Source organism: Paroedura picta, chromosome 2, assembly GCF_049243985.1.
Source record: "Paroedura picta isolate Pp20150507F chromosome 2, Ppicta_v3.0, whole genome shotgun sequence".
Classification (NCBI taxonomy): Eukaryota; Metazoa; Chordata; class Lepidosauria; order Squamata; family Gekkonidae; genus Paroedura; species Paroedura picta.
The window spans coordinates 169583947-169602425 of NC_135370.1; the positions used below are offsets into that span (position 1 = coordinate 169583947).

At 46.4% G+C, this 18479-nt stretch overlaps 2 protein-coding genes across 2 annotated transcripts in view; one reads left to right on the forward strand and one right to left on the reverse strand.

Moving 5' to 3' along the window:
* Positions 1-1896: 1896 nt before the first annotated feature.
* On the reverse strand, positions 1897-11885 carry ATP5MJ (ATP synthase membrane subunit j). The gene is made up of 4 exons (XM_077323802.1): positions 11728-11885; positions 8822-8945; positions 4388-4408; positions 1897-2080 (listed from the first exon to the last, which is right to left on the reverse strand). Exons 2-4 carry the CDS (start codon positions 8943-8945, stop codon positions 2058-2060), a joined length of 168 nt encoding a protein of 55 aa, XP_077179917.1. The 5' UTR covers positions 11728-11885; the 3' UTR covers positions 1897-2057.
* A 922-nt stretch (positions 11886-12807) lies between these two features.
* TDRD9 (tudor domain containing 9) overlaps positions 12808-18479 on the forward strand; it is a 102004-nt gene continuing 96332 nt past the window's right edge. The window contains exon 1 of the mRNA XM_077323792.1: positions 12808-13274. Coding sequence (XP_077179907.1) covers positions 13129-13274 — 146 coding nt within the window. The 5' untranslated portion in view covers positions 12808-13128. The remainder of the gene's footprint in view (positions 13275-18479) is intronic.

Below are 18479 nucleotides of genomic sequence, written 5' to 3' on the forward strand. Positions count from 1 at the left end.
CCCTGCTTAGCTTCCACGTTATATATTCTCTCCCACCCGACAGGTGCCAATTTAGAAAACTGGTATTTTCCTTTATCATGGTAAAAAAAAAATGGCAAGAAGGAGTTGGTTCTTATATGCCGCTTTTCCCTACCCGAAGGAGGCTCAAAGCGGCTTTTTCTTGAGCTTTTTATCAGACTATGTCTAAAGGTAAACAACCTAGGGAGTGGGGAGAAAAGAGGTATTTCAGTCCCTGAAAAATTAATATCCATTAACATTTTCTTGAGAATGATTGCCGCTTTTCTCTACCCAAAGGAGGCTCAAAGCGGCTTACAGTCGCCTTCCCATCCCTCTCCCCACAACAGACACCCTGTGAGGTGGGTGAGGCTGAGAGAGCCCTGATATTACTGAAGAAGGAGAAGAGTTGGTTCTTATATGCTCCTTTCTCTACCCGAAGGAGTCTCAAAGCGGCTTACAATCGCCTTCCCATTCCTCTCCCCACAACAGACACCCGGTGAGGTGGGTGAGGCTGAGAGAGCGCTGATATCACTGCCCCCTCAGAACAGTTTTATCAATGCCGTGACTAGCCCAAGGTCACCCAGCTGGTTGCATGTGGGGGAGCACAGAATCGAACCTGGCATGCCAGATTAGAAGTCCGCACTCCTAACCACTACACCAAACTGGCAAGGTATCTTTAAAAAAAAATGAGGGGGGAAGAGTGATCAGCCAGGTACAATTTATCAAAAGATGTCAAATGTGGGAAGCTGAAAGTAGAGTCATTAGTGAAATAGTCCCACTAAAACATTCTTCACTGGCAGATTCCCATAAAGGTTTGGATCAAATTCTGCTGACTGCCTTTGGAAATTTAGGGGCCAAAAGGGACACAATGAGCAACAATGAGCAAATCCTACTTAGAGCAGGCTGCCATTCAACTCTACCGGACGGAGGAAAAACGAAAAGGTTTAAATAGTATACTAGCTCAAGTTCAAAATGTTGGCCAATGCATCAGGCCCTCTGCTGCGGTATCAGTCTCTCCTCATATCACATCAACCCTTGTTGCACAGGAACACCCCCCCCCAATAACAGTGGTTCTCAACCTGGGGGTCAGAACCCCTTTGTGGGTCGAATGACCCTTTCACAAGGATCATGGCAGGGCAAGCAGCTTGGCGGGGGGGCATCCACACAACAGCCTTGCGGGGTAGATTGAGATAGAGTATTCATCTGTCGGCAGCAGCAGAAAAGAGCAAGATCGGCATGGTGGGACAAGAGGCAGAGCTGAACTGAGAAACCCTCGGGGGAAAAAACAATTTCTATCCAATCATGAACAGTGGATTTTCATGCCATTGGTCAGTTTTGGTTTAATTTCTGTGAAAGAACACTTGCCTAATTTTATGGTTGGGGGGTCACCACCACATGAGGAACTGCATTAAAGCGTCGTGGCATTATGAAGGTTGAGAACCACTGTGTTAAACAGAGTTCCTGCATGAAATGCCAAGGAGATCCTATTATAGTTATATATAACCTTGCTCCTTTATGTTTTGTGGTTGGCTCCACCTTCTGCAGCAGCCATTTTGTGATTGTGCCCCCCCAGTAGAGGCAGAATTCTGAAGTGCCTGCAGCCTCCCAAATGTTGGAGGTCTCTGAGTTAGTATGTATCCCCCTTGCCTAATTTTATGGTTGGGGGGCACCACCACATGAGGAACTGTATTAAAGGGTTGCGGCATTATGAAGGTTGAGAACCACTGCAATAAATAAACGCCCTACCAAGAGATCAAAACTATGTGCTGTTAACGCTGGGCCACTTCAGGAATTGGCACACAAATGGAAATAGTCAAAAGAAATTATGCATTAAAAAAAAAATGTCAAACACACCTAGAAGGGACAATGCGAGTTGTACCAGTAATACACTCAGCACGATTTCCGAACAACGTGTTTATTCAGTCCATGACAGATGGCAGATTACCACTGAGCTGATGCCGTACAAGGCTTACAGTACAATTAACTTCCCAGGGTGGCAGCTTGCTTTGCCTACAGACAAGATGACGGTTTCACCAAATTCGGAGCGAGGAATGAGCTGTTTAATGATGGGCAGGAGTGGGTTCTGAAACAACAGATGCACACGCAGGCAGTTAATCAATACAGCAAGATGTTTGCCTCTGGAACGCTGTATAGCTAGATTTAGCAGCTTATTAGAACTGCGAAATAGTACTGGTTGATCCATGAAATACAATGAAGTCAGTTTGGTGGTTGTCCACAGCTCTGGGAATACCTATAAAGCCCGACAACATTTCTGAATTTTGTAAGTACACTCTAATCATTCAGTTTCTCTAGCAGAGTTTCCCTCTTGTTATGCATATCAAAAAAGGAGTCAATCTTTGTTTTTTCCACTGATAGAAGGGGAGGTACAGGTTCTGCCAATTCTCCCTTCCTGTGGAAGACCTTCCCTTTCATCCCAAATGCTATTCCTGTTCCGCTGATGTAATCGCTTAGCGGAAAACTTAAGGCTGGCTCCAACTCATGTTATTAACTGTATTTCTGGAAGGAAGAAGCTCAGTCACTCCTGCTCTGTGGCACTGATACAGCCTGAATCTTATAAAATATTCACTCTTTTAGGAGTGAAATTCTTTCAAAAGAGGGAAGTGGGAAGACTGCGGACATATGCAACTCTTAAATCCATGCCCTTTTGCACAAAGGAGGATCCCTAATCTTCATTAGGGAAGCCTACAGGGATTTAATTGATCCTCAGCCTTCTGTTTTCTTGCCCCGATGCTTCCCGTGCAGTTGACTGCTTTGCCTCTCCCTTAATCCATAAACACACATACAGCTTTTCCTACTTGTAGAAGGAAGCTGACTCTCAAAAGCAGGGGTAGTCAAACTGCGGCCCTCCAGATGTCCATGGACTACAATTCCCAGGAGCCCCTGCCAGCAAATGCTGGCAGGGGCTTCTGGGAATTGTAGTCCATGGACATCTGGAGGGCTGCAGTTTGACTACTCCTGCTCAAAAGCCTATACGAGGGGTAGGTAAACTGAGCCTCTCCAGATGTCCATGGACTACAGTTCCCATGAGCCTCTGCCAGCATGTGCCTAGACCCTGGAAATCTTGTGGCTACTGGACTCGAATCTATCTGAAAAACTCACAGATTAGGGAACAAGCACCTTATTGCCCTACCTTGCTGGAGAGAAAAGAAAAAGGAGGGATGGCAGAAATTTCATTAAGGCCTCAGAGAAAATCTCATGTTCTCTCTAACCAGTAGCCACAGAAGGAAGAAGGCGGAATCTAGCTGGAACTGATATGATAAATTTAGCAGTTTTCTCAGGAGTATTGGGAGTACTTTCAATTTTGCTTGTAGAAATCTAATGCATCTATAAATTTAAAACTTTATACATGTAAAATATTGCAATTTCACTGGCTAAGCAAGTTATGATGCATTTTGTGTTGCTGAGGTGGCAAAATTAGATTTGATAGGACAGCCGGTTTGCATGTATTTCAAGCCCCCCCCCCATTTTCATTTAAATGTTTGCCTCTGTGGCTTCAAAATTCCCAGAAATGATCCCTCTCTAGCTAAAAGGTAAAGGTATCCCCTGTGCAAGCACCAGGTCATGTCTGACCCTTGGGGGTGACGCCCTCCAGCGTTTTCATGGCAGACTCAATACGGGGTGGTTTGCCAGTGCCTTCCCCAGTCATGACCGTTTTACCCCCCAGCAAAGCTGGGTACTCATTTTACCGACCTCGGAAGGATGGAAGGATGAGTCGACCTTGAGCCGGCTGCTGGGATCAAACTCCCAGCCTCATGGGCAGAGCTTTCATGTCTGCTGCCTTACCACTCTGCACAACAAGAGGCTCTTAACCTCTCTAGCTAAGCCTAAGCAAAAATCAGGTAGCTTTCTGAGAAGGACCCTGTGGCTCTTAGCTTGAAGAGATGGAACCTAATTCCATGGGATTAAGGCTTCTCGCAAGTGACTGATGCAACAAGCCACAGCAGCATGGGGAGGAATTGCCTAGGCTCTGGTCTCTGCAGCACCTGGATTCCAGGTATGCCCTGGGTCTCTTATCAGGACTCAGAGGTTAGCGGTGAAATGAAATGGATTTGTGGCTCAAGCCCTGGAGAAACATTATGCACAAACGGTGGCACTCCAAAACTTTACTTTCCTATACAAAGGAGACGGTAGCCAGATAACGAAACAAGCCATGATCTAGAAAATTTAAAATATAACCGATCTAGGCTCTGTAAAACAGCAGTTTTCCCTTGGTCTTTAAGAAAGCCTTTTGAAGGGGTAGCTGCATCTTCAGAGAACCATACACACTCCTTAGCAGCCTTGTCATGGAACTCCCCCCCCCCCAGTTCCCTTAAAAAAAATTCATCTTGAGTAAAGAACACTTCATGTCACAAGCAATGTTCATACTTACTGTCCTCCACTTTCTTTTTACCTAAAAAGAAGCAAAACAGATTGCATTAAAAACGGCACTCGTTAACTTTTTCCCTATCAATTTAGGCACACTGAAACCGCTGACTAAAGCGGTTGAAATGAGATTAGCATAGCTTAGAATGATCCTAGCTTTTCCTTTCCCACTTCTAAATGGAAATTATGCCTGCAGAGGAAGGGATTTTTGCCAAATTACACAGTCACATCCCAATGCAGGCTCTCCCTTTGCCCTCCGCTCCATTCCCAGTAACTACTACTCTAACAGCTGCTGGGAGTAGAGTAAAGCTATCCCCTGTGCAAGCACCGAGTCATGCGTGACCCTTGGGGTGACGCCCTCCAGCGTTTTCATGGCAGACTCAATACGGGGTGGTTTGCCACTGCCTTCCCCAGTCATTACTGTTTTACCTCCCCCCCCCCCCAGCAAGCTGGGTACTCATTTTACCGACCTTGGATAGATAGAAGGCTTAGTCAACCTTGAGCCGGCTGCTGAGATTGAATTCCCAGCCTCATGGGCAGAGCTATCAGACTACATGACTGCTGCCTTACCACTCTGCGCCACAAGAGGCTCTTATGGGAGTAGAGTAAGGTGACCAGATTTCAACACTGGTAAAGTGGCACACCATTGATCGTGGGGGGGGGGGGGGGGATTCTTAATTAAAAATTTGGTCGATATGGAGCAACAAAAAGTTTAATAGAACACTTAGAATGCAAAAACAGTATTGTAATATATATTTTTTTAATTTCAACATCAGTACAATTTGCCAGGTACCCCCAGGTGTCCCACCAAAAGTGGGACAACCTGGTCACCTTAGAGTAGAGGGCATGATAGGCTACACGAGGGGGGGAGGAGGCAGTATCAGGATTTTTTCTTCCTTAAATACTGTTGTGCTTATTTATTTATTCATATTTATATACCGTCCTCCCCAAAGGCTCAGAGCGGTATAATGTAAGATCCAGGTTGAAACACCTCATAGCAATTTACCCCTTATAATAGCGATCCCCAACCTGTGGGCCGCGGACCACACGTGGTCCTTGGAGGTGGGCCCCGAAGGACGCCTTCTCTCCCCCCTCCGGCCCTTTACTTCACCCCCCCCCCCCGGCCCTTCACAACACACTTCGGGTGTCATTGTCTCCCATCACTCCCAGATGGGACTATCTCGGTGCAGAGAAACAAGCTCAGGGTTCCCATTGATTTGTCATTGTCATGAGTTAAAATTTCCATGAAAATAAAATGTTCCTTATGTTCATTGTTGTGGCGTGTCTGTATCTTATTTTGAAGGGATGTTTAAACATTACCATAGCGATCAGAGAGCGTTAGGGCAGTGGTTGAGAGTAGAGGAGCAAACTACCCCCCCACCGGGCCTCAGTAAAAGGCGTTGAGTGGTCCCCGGTGATAAAAAGGCTGGGGACCACTGCCTTATAACAGCCATGTAGTACCTTTCATTGGAATTGGCACAAAAAGAAACAAAAAGCCACTGTGCAGGTTTTTGATTTTTCTAGAGCTTTTTATCAGACTATGTCTAAAGTTAAACAACCTAGGGAGTGGGGGTGGAGAAAAGAGGTATTTCAGTCCCTGAAAAATTAATATCCATTAACATTTTCTTGAGAATACAGAAGTAGAATTGGTTCTTGATTGCCGCTTTTCTCTACCCAAAGGAGGCTCAAAGCAGCTTACATTCACCTTCCCTTTCCTCTCCTCACAACAGACACCCTGTGAGGTGGGTGAGGCTGAGAGAGCCCTGATATTCCTGCTCAGTCAGAACAGCTTGATCAGTGCTGTGGCGAGCCCAAAGTTGGCTGCATGTGGAGGAACGCGGATTCAAACGCGGCTCGCCAGATTAGAAGTCTGCACTGCTAACCACTACACCAAGCTGGCTCTACACATTTTAACCCTGCTTCTGACCTTTCACTTCTTTATCGAGTGTGATTAAAATGTGGAATTTGCTGCCAGAGGATGTAGTGGAGGCCAGAGAAATAAGCAGCTTTAAAAGGGGATTGGAGAATGTTATGGAGGGGAAGTCTATCAGTGACTACTAGACCCGGTGACTGAAGGGAAACTTCAGACATTCAGGTGAAGGCCTCGGGCTCTATGCCCTGTTGTTGGCCGTCAGAGGAACTGGTTGGCCAGTGTGAGTCAGGATACTGGATAGACCACTGTCTGATCCAGGAAGGCTTTGTGTTTTTATAATAAGATCCTATGGAGCTTGTTTGGTGTCTGAGACACATTTGATCAAATGCTGGCTTTGCATTTTTAACTGGAGGCTTTCACTTTTCCTTCTTCTTTCGCCTAGTGCAGCCTGTCATCACCTCAGTCCAGCACCACCCTGGGTCTTAACCACAGAATGTGGGATAGGGTGGCCAGGCCTGGGGACAACAACATGGAGGGAGGGAGTGACATTGCCCATGTTGCTATGTCACTTCCATGCAAAACCAGGAAAAGACAAAAGGCAGCTCTAAGAATTACTGGAAACGCTATGGTTAAGTACATGATACAGCAGGGGCATAGCCGTGGTAGGCTACACATTACTGGCGGACTCCCACTTTCCCTCCACACTGTTCCTATGGTCTAGTAATTGCTGGGAGCAGAGGGCAAGGTGGGCTACAAAGGTGGGGGGGGGAAGCAGCATCAAGAATCTGATACTTTGCATCATTTTGGTGGGTCTTATCAAAGCGATTCAAGTACCTTTTGTTTTCTCTCTGCGTTGGATCAGCACAGCAACCTTCAAGTGGCTGTAACAACAGGACTTGCCCAACAACTAAAATCATTTGCAGAGAACCTGCCTTGTGTATCCCCATCTTCTGAAGTTTGGCAAGGAACAGGATCTTCTCTGTGATTGGCCCAAAACTGTGGAACTTCCTTCTCCATAAGATCTGCTTAGTATCATACCTATCAATCCTCTAGAACAAGAATTTCCAACCAGGGGTCCATGGGAGCTCCAGATAGGGGTCTACGGTCTTTCTCCTGGGAGGAAGTGGAGCCTGCCTCTTAATGCAGGCAGTGATGTCACTTCTGGTCGGAACTGGGGTATTGCAGGGAGGTGTGCTCACCTGACACCACTCCCAGGGCTCCTTGAAGCCTGTAAAATAATTTCAGGGGCTCCTCCATAGTGAAAAGGTTGAAAAAGGCTGCTCTAGAAAAAAGGCTGCTTTCCTCTCCCCCACAAAAGACACCCAGAGAGGTAGATGGGGCTCAGAGAACGCTGACAGAACTGCTCTGAGAACAACTCTAACAGGACCGTGACTGGCCCAAGGTCACCCAGCTGGCTCCATGTGGAGTGGGGATCTAAAAACCACCAAGCTGGATCTAAAAACTCATTGGCACCAAAACTCTGGAACATTCTCCACAGGGAGATTCATCAGACCCCTTTTGTTGACATCTTCTGTCAGTTTTTGTTGCTCTACCTGGCATGTCCCTCCTGCATGATGTTTCAATTGTTACTCATGTTTTTGCCCATTTATTTTAGCTTCGACTTTAAAAATGTGTTTTTATTATGTCTGGCTTTAATCTGTTAGCCACTTTAGCGGCCTTGATGAGGGCAAAATTGTGGAGTATAAATTTTGTAAATACAGAATAATACAATGTCATTTACATGAGTGGTCTCCAACCTTTTTATCACCGGGGGCCACTCAACGCTTGACAATTTTACTGAGGCCCGGTGTGTGTGTGTGTGGGGGGGGTAGTTTACTCCTCTACTCTCAACCACTGCCCTAATGCTCTCTGATCGCTATGGTAATGTTTAAACATCCCTTCAAAATAAGATACAGACATGCCACAACAATGAACATAAGGAACATTTTATTTTCATGGAAATTTTAACTCATGACAATGACAAATCAATGGGAACCCTGAGCTTGTTTCTCTGCAACGAGATAGTCCCATCTGGGAGTGATGGGAGACAATGACACCCAAAGTGTGTTGTAAAGGGCTGGGGGGGGGGATGAAGTAAAGGGCCGGGGGGGGGGGGGGGAAGAAGGCGCCCTTCGCGGCCCACCTCCAATTAGTCAACGAACCACATGTGGTCCGTGGCCCACAGGTTGGGGATCGCTAATTTACATAACCTGGAATCTGTAGTGCAAAGTTATTCTGTAAGGTGCAATTCCTTTTTTTTCCTTGCAGAAGTCAGCATTTCAGACACCCCCCAAATGTAACATGTGCATAGGCTTTCCCAGAGATTAGTTAATTTCCTAAAACCTGATTTCATTCCAATAGCTGAAACAAGTCTCCATTAATTCAAAGCAATATTCTAAGGCTGACCCTGCAGGGCTTCAGGGCTTGAATGAACAAAAAATGCTTCTGAATTGAAGTTATTTACACAGAATCAGAAATTTCTGACAGCCATGATCCAGCAGTTTAAGTAACATGGTTCTTTTAATGAATCTTGTAGGACCCACCTGAAAAATGACACACAAAACTTACCTCCATATGAAATTTTGTAAAAGATATAGCCAGTTATAGCAAGTCCAACATACAGTTCCTGGAAAAGTTTTGTGTAGTAAATCTTCTGGGGTTCCCAGAATTTTTTTAATGCGGCTCTCCACATCTGTTAAATTACAACACAGCTATTAATAACTTTAGTGCTTGATTGAAAAGGAAATCAAAGTCCCAACTCTTCCTATACTTAAGGCCCATTACAAATGAGCTTAAAAAAAAAAATCACCCTAATCAGGATTCCATTTCATTTGTATACTTCCATAAGTCTACACAGGCAGCGCGAGCGCAACTTACCATCGTGCCCCAGGCCAGGAATCTGGGGGTGACCATCGATACCTCCCTGACTATGGAGGCTTCGGTCAAGAGAGTAGCAGGTCAGGCGTTTTTCCACCTGCGCCAGGCCCGACTACTAGCGCCCTACCTGTCCCCTGACCACTTGGCTACAGTGATCCATGCAACAGTCACCTCCAGAATAGATTTCTGTAACTCGCTCTACGCCAGCCTACCCTTGTCTCTGATCCGGAAACTCCAACTAGTGCAAAACGTAGCTGCTCGGGTCCTCACTGGTACACCTTGGAGAGCCCATATCCAGCCTGTGCTGAGGCAGCTGCATTGGTTGCCAATTGCTGCCCGGATCAGGTTCAAGGTTCTGGTTTTGACCTTTAAGGCTATACGCGGGTTGGGACCCACATACCTGAGGGACCGCCTATCGCCCTATATCCCCCGCAGGGCTTTACGCTCAGTGGGGGAGAATCTCCTGATCGTTCCTGGCCCTAGAGAAGCGTGCCTGGCCTTGACCAGGGCCAGGGCCTTTTCGGTCCTGGCCCCTACCTGGTGGAATGAGCTCCTGGGTGAGCTGCGGGCCCTGCAGGATTTACCAGCTTTCCGCAGGGCCTGCAAGACGGAGCTCTTCCGCCAGGTTTTTGGTTGAAGCCGGGGTCAGCGAATGAGTGCTAGCATTCCCCCCCCCCCCGACCTAGTAAATTAGATCTCCTCCCCACCCTCCCTGCCGCTCTGATAGCAGGGGGTAGGAATAATGAGAGCTTCCGCCATGTTCGGATTGTTTTTAAAGTCTTTTAATGGGTATTTTAATGGGGATAAGACTATTGTGACCCGCCACGAGCCTACGGGGAGTGGCGGGAAATAAATCTAATAAATAATAATAATAATACTTTAAATACATGTGGAAATTCTGACCACTGTTGGCATGACAGAACTGCAATGTGTCATTTCTGCTGACTCTGAATTTTAAATTTAAGAATGCAGCTCTCATCTTTGATTTTTAAACTATTAGACACAAGGACCCTTTAGGATAGAATGAAGTCAAATAGTTTCACAATCTTGTTACGGCAATCTGTTATGTTGGGCCAAAGATTCATGTAGTCTAAAAATGTTGTTCAGCCTCTGGCTGAACAAGATAAGAGGGGACTGATCAATCAGAAGTTGTTGTTGCTTGTTATGTAGGGGTTTTATGGGGTTTTACCGGTTTTTAACATTTTATTCTGTTAACTGTCAAGCAGCGGTATATAGATCGAAAAATAAACAAACAGCAGCAGCCAGGCTGGAAGACTCACAAGAAGGGCACAGATGAAACCAGCTGTAATTTTACATGAATTCACTTGTGATGGCCTATGGCCTTGTGCAATAAAGTTTGACTTGACTACATGAATTCACAGTAACTCTTTTATTTGTTATTTATTTATTTATTTAGATTTATATATCGCCCTCCCTGAAGGCTCAGGGCTTATTATTAGTTATTGATAATTTATTAATTTTATAACATAAAACAAAAAGGTAATATAATAGAATACACCTCCATTGGTTATAGATAGCCCAATTTCAACTAATACATTTGGTAACTATCTATGTATATAGTCCGTGTAGTAATTGCACGGTTCTTTAAATTCTTCTTCTAATCTGCTGTTCACTAAGCTGGCTATAGCTTTGCCATTTTGGATAATTCTCCTAGTTTTCAGCCACTCACTAACTCTTTTTTTTTAAACAAACTATTACCCATCCCTGGAAATCTGTTGAGTGAATGTCAGTGGTAAGAAAAGGACCCTGAACAAAAACAGCATTATCAACATCTATGACATACCTTGAATAAAAGGATCAAATTTGTGAGTAAGGCGGCCAATATTTCAGAGATACGCTATAGCTTTTTGGTTGGTGTGGGGGAGAATGATAACAAGCCATCTGAGCTAGTGGCCATCTCCACATTAGTTCTACAACTTGCAATGTTTTTAATCTATCGCCTTGGACTATTTGGATATAACAGCACTCATTGTCTTCTCTTTTTTATCACGACAGTCCTACAAAGTATATTAGAGAACATTAGAAGATCTATTTCATGGCTGGGAGAACCAGGCAACCCTACGCAGGACATACACAATGTACGTGTCAGTAAATACGATACAATGGCTAGATTTATGCAAGATTTAGGGCAAACCTGTGCATGATCACGTTGCAATTCTTTTATTTTTGCATGAGTGAAATCCAGGAAAAGCAAAATACCAGGAGAATAAAAAGACCCAGCAATTCCTAAAAAACAGGGGTAGTCAAACTGCGGCCCTCCAGATGTCCATGGACTACAATTCCAATGAGCCCCTACCAGCTGGCAGGGGCTCATGGGAATTGTAGTTCATGGACATCTGGAGGGCCGCAGTTTGACTACCCCTGCTTAAAAAGAACATATTGCAACCATAATGCCCCCCTCCAAGAACAAAGCTCAACCCCCACCCCCGCGGTCTCCTAGCAACACGTGCCCCTCCCGAACCCGGGCCCTTCCCTCCCGCAGGCCTCCAAGGCGGAGCTGGCGACGAGGCCTAAGTACGACCGCTTCAAGAAGCGCATCCCCAGGCCTGCCCGCGGACCCCAAGCGCCCTCCTCACCTTGAAACCGGCGCCGATACGAACCGGAAACGCCGGGGAAGGTCACCCGCCACCGCCTCTACCGCCACCGACCGCTCCGCCGCAAGGCTTGCCGGGAGAGCAACGAGAGCGCTGCCCAGAGCGCCCGTCTTTCGCGGTGGCAGCGCCCTCTGCCGGGGAGGACCTCGCGCTTCGACGCAGCCTGCTCTTTTGCTCCGGGCAGGTGGAATCAGGCGGGAGACGAAGGCGGCTTATCCATCTTATATAGGGGTGTGGGGCCTGGGAATCCTCCTTCACTGCAGCTGCTCTACAGGCAACAGACACCCATCCCCCTGGAGGAAATGGCCGCTTGGAAGGTGGGCTGGATGGCGTTATGGCCCCATTGAAATCCCTCCCCAAAGGCCACCCTCTGCAGGCTCCACCCCAAAGTCTCCAGGTTGTTCCCAGCCGGGAGCTGGCAACGCTGCTTGTTCCAGATGCACCTGATGAAGTGAGCTCTGGCTCATGAAAGCATTGCCTGGAGTAAATGAGAGCTTGAGTCACAGAGTTGGAAGGGACCTCCAGGGTCACCCCTGCCCAATGCAAGAACTCACACCAACCTGCCCACCCACAGTGACCCACAGAAGTAAAACCCAACGCAAGTTATTCGGAAAGAAGTTTGCCGAACAAAGGGGGATGCATGGCTGGCTCTTCCCTAGGCCACTGCTACTGAACAATCACAAAGCGTCCTTTCTCAATTTTAACCCGACTCATCCGATCATCGCCCAATTGTGCTTTTACTATATCCATGTAGCAGGCTACACAACCATAACAAAATTATTTGATTTCCATCCCGTCCCTTCACTTGCAAGCGCGCACAAGACACTTTACAACAGCTTGGGAAAAAAAAAAAACACCAGCATTGAAACGGATACAAAATGCAGTTCACGTTCTCCGTTCCCCCTTCCCTTCTGTCTCATGCTAAATTAATCAGCCTAATTGCAGGGGAGGGCGGCCCAAAAATAAGCCCGGCCCCTTCATTGCAACTCATTGCACCGTTACCTGGGCTCCATCCATCTCTAGATAGGCACGTGTTCAATTAAAGCAGCGCGAGACCCTGAAATTTATCACCGCCCCCCCTTTAAGCAACCTAAAGCTATTTGCAGAGAAGCAAATAAAAAGGGCGGGAGGTTTATGCAAAAAGTCACTGGAGGGGGGGGGGCAGATGCACCCCGCAGGCTTTAAAATCAAAGCCGGGAAGGACCTCGAGGAATTGCCAAGTTCTCCCGGGCGCTGGCAGGTGGAGCCGCGTAAATCAGAGGAAAAAAAGAGAGAAACGAAAGCGCACCGACGCGCGCGCGCCAAATTGCGCGGGAGCTTGGCACGCGGGCGCGCCCCTCGGCCGGGGTTTTGGCCGTCGTTTGTCCGCGCCTCGGTCCCACCATGCTGCGGAAACTCACCGTGGACCAGATCAACGACTGGTTCACCATTGGCAAGGCCGTCTCCGGGGTGGAGTTCCTGGGGGGCGACCCCCGGGCGGCCCTATCTGGCGGCGGAGATGCAAAAGAGCGGCCGCCCCCCGCCAAAGTGTAAGTATGGAGCGTATTTTACAGTTGCCAACTCCCGGTGAGGAAAGTCCTGGAGAGTTAGTGGGCGCAGCTTGAGGGGGGGGGGAAGAGAGGGTGTCCCAGCCGTTTTCTTCAGGAGAAGTTTGAATAAATACATAATAAGTTAAGGTGACCAGATTTTAACATTGGTAAAGCGGGACACCAAGTTTCATAGCACGCAAAAATAGTAGCGTAATATATATGTTCTTAATTTCAATGTAAGTACAATTTGCCAGGTGCCCCCGGATGTCCCTCCAAAAGTGGGACAATCTGGTCACCTTATAATAAGCTGTAGAGAGCCTAAATCCGTTGTAATGGTGAGGACCCAGTTTCTAGAGGAGGACACAAGAATATCCATTTTAAGGCAGGGGTAGTCAAACTGCGGCCCTCCAAATGTGCATGGACTACAATTCCCAGAAGCCCCTGCCAGCAAATGCTGGCAGGGGCTTCTGGGAATTGTAGTTCATGGATATCTGGAGGGCCGCAGTTTGACTACCCCTGTTTTAAGCTATTTGACTTGGGTTTTATTCCCCAGGATTAAGTTGCTCCCGCTCCCAGCAAATCTGCCTGGTATCTCTAGCTTCTTACGTGTTGAGTTCGTACATATAGGTGGCTCAAGTAAGCCAGCCCAGTCAGCTGGTCTATTGTTCTTTTCTGTTCTTTAGTTGCCTAAAGCCAGTTGAAGCTCTGATTCAACCTTGGATCTGAAATATTTTTTAGTGGTGGATGTGGGAGCTAATCAATCAATCGATTATTTACCATTTCTATTGTGAAGAAAGGGACTAGGCTAGTAGACCAAAAGGGGAAGTCGGCTCCAGTAACATTTCGTGGTTAAGAGTGGCGGCTTCTAATCTGGCAAACCGGGTCTGATTCCCCATTCTTCCACATGCAGCCAGCTGGGTGACCTTGAGCTTATCACAGCCGTGATACAGCTGTTCTGACCAAGCTGTTCTCTCAGAGCTCTCTCAACATCACCTGCCTCATGGGGTGTCTGTTGTGGGAAGAGGAAGGGAAGGCAATTCTAAGCCGTTTTGAGACTGCTTCAGGCAGTGAAAAGCAGGGTATAAAAACCAACTCCTCCTTTCTGTGATGTCAGCAACCATCTGAACTTCCACAGAAGACCTTGTAACCCGAGGATTTTCTGGAAACCTGGTTGGAAGCACAAGAAAAGCTATTGTGGACCCTCCAACCACACCGTTTAAGCAAGAAAAGGGATACTTCCCTGTAAACATAATTAAGGTGCCAAATTTTCAAATGTGGCTCCAGAGGTGGTTGAGTCATTAGAGACATTCTGTGCTAATTACTGCCCTCATCCAATAGCCCTGGGGTTGCTGGCTCCGGGTTGGGAAATACCTGGAGAATTGGGGGGTGGAGCCAGGAGTGGGTGGGATTTAGAGCAGGGAGGGCCCTCAGTGGGCCATAGTGCTATGAAGCCCACCCTCCAAAGTTGCCATTTTCTACAGGGGAACTGATCTCTTTAGTCTGGAGAGGAGCTATAATACCAGGGGATTCCCCCGACTTGTATCCCTAAAATTGAAGCCGTTTTTGTTCATATAATGTAGCCATGATAGATGCGATAGGTATCTCTTCCACTATCTATTTCTGGTAAGGCCTAGGAGGAGGAGCTGGTCTCATGACTTAAGTGCCACTCAGTGCTTAACACCCACTCAGGACAGCTGTCCTGCCCCTGAGTGCCTCCTCCCCCACCTGGCTTGCCTGTCTGTCCAGCAGCCAGCCAATTGCCTTCTGTCCTCCACCCCTCCTCCTTTCACTTCCCTCCGAGGTTCGGAGGCTGCAGATCTCTGCTGCCCATGTAGCAGAGCTGCCCCTGCTGGTGAATTCCCTAACAGCTGCCTGCAGCTTTTCCAGGTCCTGGGGTGGATGAGAGGCTGTCTGCAGAGTTCTTCCACTCCACTCCCCCCTAATTTATTATATGGTCAAAGACCAGCAAGTCAGTAGTCAATTTGCCACAGTATGTGCAATCGATCATTGGGTTACTGGGTTCACACATGAATCAGACACTTGGTCCATCAAAGCCTGTATTGAGAGGGAGAAAAATAAAGCATTGTATCCTAAGAATGGCAGCAGCTCTCCTGGGTCTTGGGCAAAGAAGTGACCTTCACATCCCCTGCTACCTAATCCTTTTAACTGGAGATGCCAGGGATTGAACCTGGGGCCTTCTGTGTGCTACTACTACACTACTCCACCGAACTCCAGCCCCTTCTCATAAAATGCAAGGTGCTTATTATTGTATTCAAAGCCCTTCATATCCACCGGACTGCATCTCCTGCTGCGCTTCCCGAGACTTTGACCTTTGAGCAGTTTTTAAAGGGCCATCCAGCAACTAAGCCTGATAACTGCCCCTCAGTGGGCATTTTCTGTGGGGCCCCTTTTGGGATGGGCTTGCCTGAGGAATCCTGGGAAGGCTCCTCCATTTCTGTCAATTCCACATACAGAGCAAAGCTGAGAGCCAACTTAGTGGTAGCTTCTAATCTGGAGAGTGGTGGCCTCTAATCTGGAGAGCTCGGTTTGATTCTTCCACATGCAGCCTGCTGGGTGACTTTGGGCTAGTCACAGTCCTGTTAGAGCTGTTCTCTCAGAGCAGTTATCCCAGAGCAGCAATGTGTGTATAATGGCCCCACCTCCCTCACAGGATGTGGGGAGAGGAAGGGGAAAGTGTTTGTAAGCTACTTTGAAACGCCTTTGGGTAGTGAAAAGTGGGATATAAAAACCAATTCAAAGTTTGAATCCCTTTCACTTTTAAGGCCAAGAAAGGTCCTACCTTTTTTCTTTTCAAGGTATGAGCTTTTATATGCATGCACACCACAGTGAAAGAAAGGAATATCCCTCAGTACCTGTGTACGTTTCTTTGTCAGGTGCCTTCCATGAAGATAGATTCAGGTGGGTAGGCATGTTGGTTTTGACGCTGCAGACGAAAGTGTGGATGTACATGGAAGCTCATACCATGGGGGAAAAAAATCTTTGTTGGTCTTAAAAGTGCCACTGGACTCAAACTTTGTTCTCCTGCTTTAGACCAACATGGTTACACCTGATTCTAATTACATACGCAGGTTGTGTAAAACACAGTTTTGGTCCCCATCACACACACACACATAATTGTAAAGATTATAGGGTGGGTGTGGGTGAGGGGAGGAACCATGAATGCTGAACTATGTGGAGGAAAGGTTAAAATGAGAGAGGGCCTGACAAGGTCATCTTGCACACTTCCTGTTGGAATAGATTTTTCAGGTTTTAAAATAGATTTAAAAAAAATGTTCGAGTAATGTGTGTATAATGGATTGTGGGAGGGGCTGCTTAATTTTTTAAAATATCTGCGTGACAGGATGCAATGGCTTTGTTCTAATTGAGGGAAGTCTGTACCTGTTGAATTTTCATGCTGCTAAGCTGCTAAATGCCAAATCTTTTTGCTAGGAAATAAAAACTGTAGATTTAAGTGGACTACAACATGTTAGTTTTATTACGGTCATAGACCAGCATACTAAGTAGACTAAAATTACAAATATTCTGAACCAAACACCGAATGTTATTTCTCTCTATAGTGTGTGTTTGTATGGGGTGGGGGGTGATTCTGAGAAGTGTTCTTAACCAATCAGCTTTCCCACTTCAATTCTAAGAGTTATACCTTTTAAGAACACCAAAATCAGTGGGATAATTTAGGATTCCACTGGTAGGCAGGTTTTAAGCCAGATACTATAGTACCACATAAGCTTTTTATTACGATCAAGAAAAATACCATAGATTAATGAGCATGAGTTTTTGTATTCTTCATTGGATGTGTGTGTTTGCCATGACTTCTGTAGTATCTCCCTAGTTACAGAAGTTGTAACAACCCAAATTCTACCCAGAAACTGGATTCTGGATTTTCCTCCCTTCATACTGTAGCTATTACATGCCCATGTTGAATCTACCTTTCTGTTGGTAGTATTGCCCTCTGTGTTATCTGCCTTTATAGGTGGACTATAAATGTTGCAAATCAATAAATCTGGAAGTTCCTCTAACTGGGGTGAAGCACTGGACAGCCAGTTAAAAGGAGCAGTCAGTGCTTCTTGCAGTGTGAAGACAGACAGGCTTAGCCAGTCACTAGTTATGAAAGTCTTGGTAGCTACATTTCAGAGTAGACTTTGGCTGTACTGTTATGAGTATCTGTGAGGAAAGAAGTTCTGTTGAACTCAGTGAGACTGAATAGCCCAGTCTTACTTGAAAGTCAAGAGTAAATCCTGCTCTTTAAAAACAATGGACATCTGATTTATATTTACTATATATCCTAGCAAGAAAGCCCATTGCAGCCAGGAATACAATGGGCGCTAGGACCCAGGGGACATCGGGAGGTTCAGATCTCTCTCCCCCTCCCCCTCTTGCTGTGTGTCTCTACAGCAGGAGGCATAGGAGGTAATTAGGGCTGGTTTGTAGGAGGGAAGAAGGGCTGGTGTGCAGCTTGGGGCAGCTCTCTCTGCCTCTTTCTCTGCCTCCCTTGCAGCAGGAGCAATAGGAGGGAATGAGAGCTTGTGTTCAATCTGGCAGGGCTCTTGTCTCTGTCTCTGGCATGTCTAAGAAGAAAATGGCTAGTGGGAGGGCAGGAGCTGTAGGGGCAAGGCCAATCAGGGTGCAGCTAGCATTGCTGGCTGCACCCTGATTGGCCCTATTCCAACTTGGACAGACGGACACAATCCACTCCCAGGCTGTTTCACAAATATATAGAGCAACCATGGATAAGGATTTGATCTTAAGCAGAGTTGCACCTTTGTAAGTTCATTGAAGTCAATGGATTTAGAAGGTTCCCTACTGAATATATAATATGAACTGTAATAATGAAGTTTTCACCTCCAGGCATGAAGATCAAACAAAGTCTATGTGGCTGGACTGGTTAATATTAAAATACTGGGCATGTTTCTTAACTAGGAATTTGGTTTTTCTGGTTTAAGGACTGGGGGAAAGCCTGGTGGAGACCATAACAAGAGTCCTGCTGGATCAGGCCAGTTGTCCTTTTAGTCCAGGTGTAGTCAAACTGCAGCCTTGATAGTCCTTGATAGTGAAGGTCAAATTTAAGCCATTTTTCAATTAAAACATTTATCTCCCGCCTTTCCTCTTGGCTGAGAATGGCTTACAATAATTGTTGAAGCATCCCCAGTTAAAACTAAAGATAAAACAGATTGTTGGGTGTCTGCA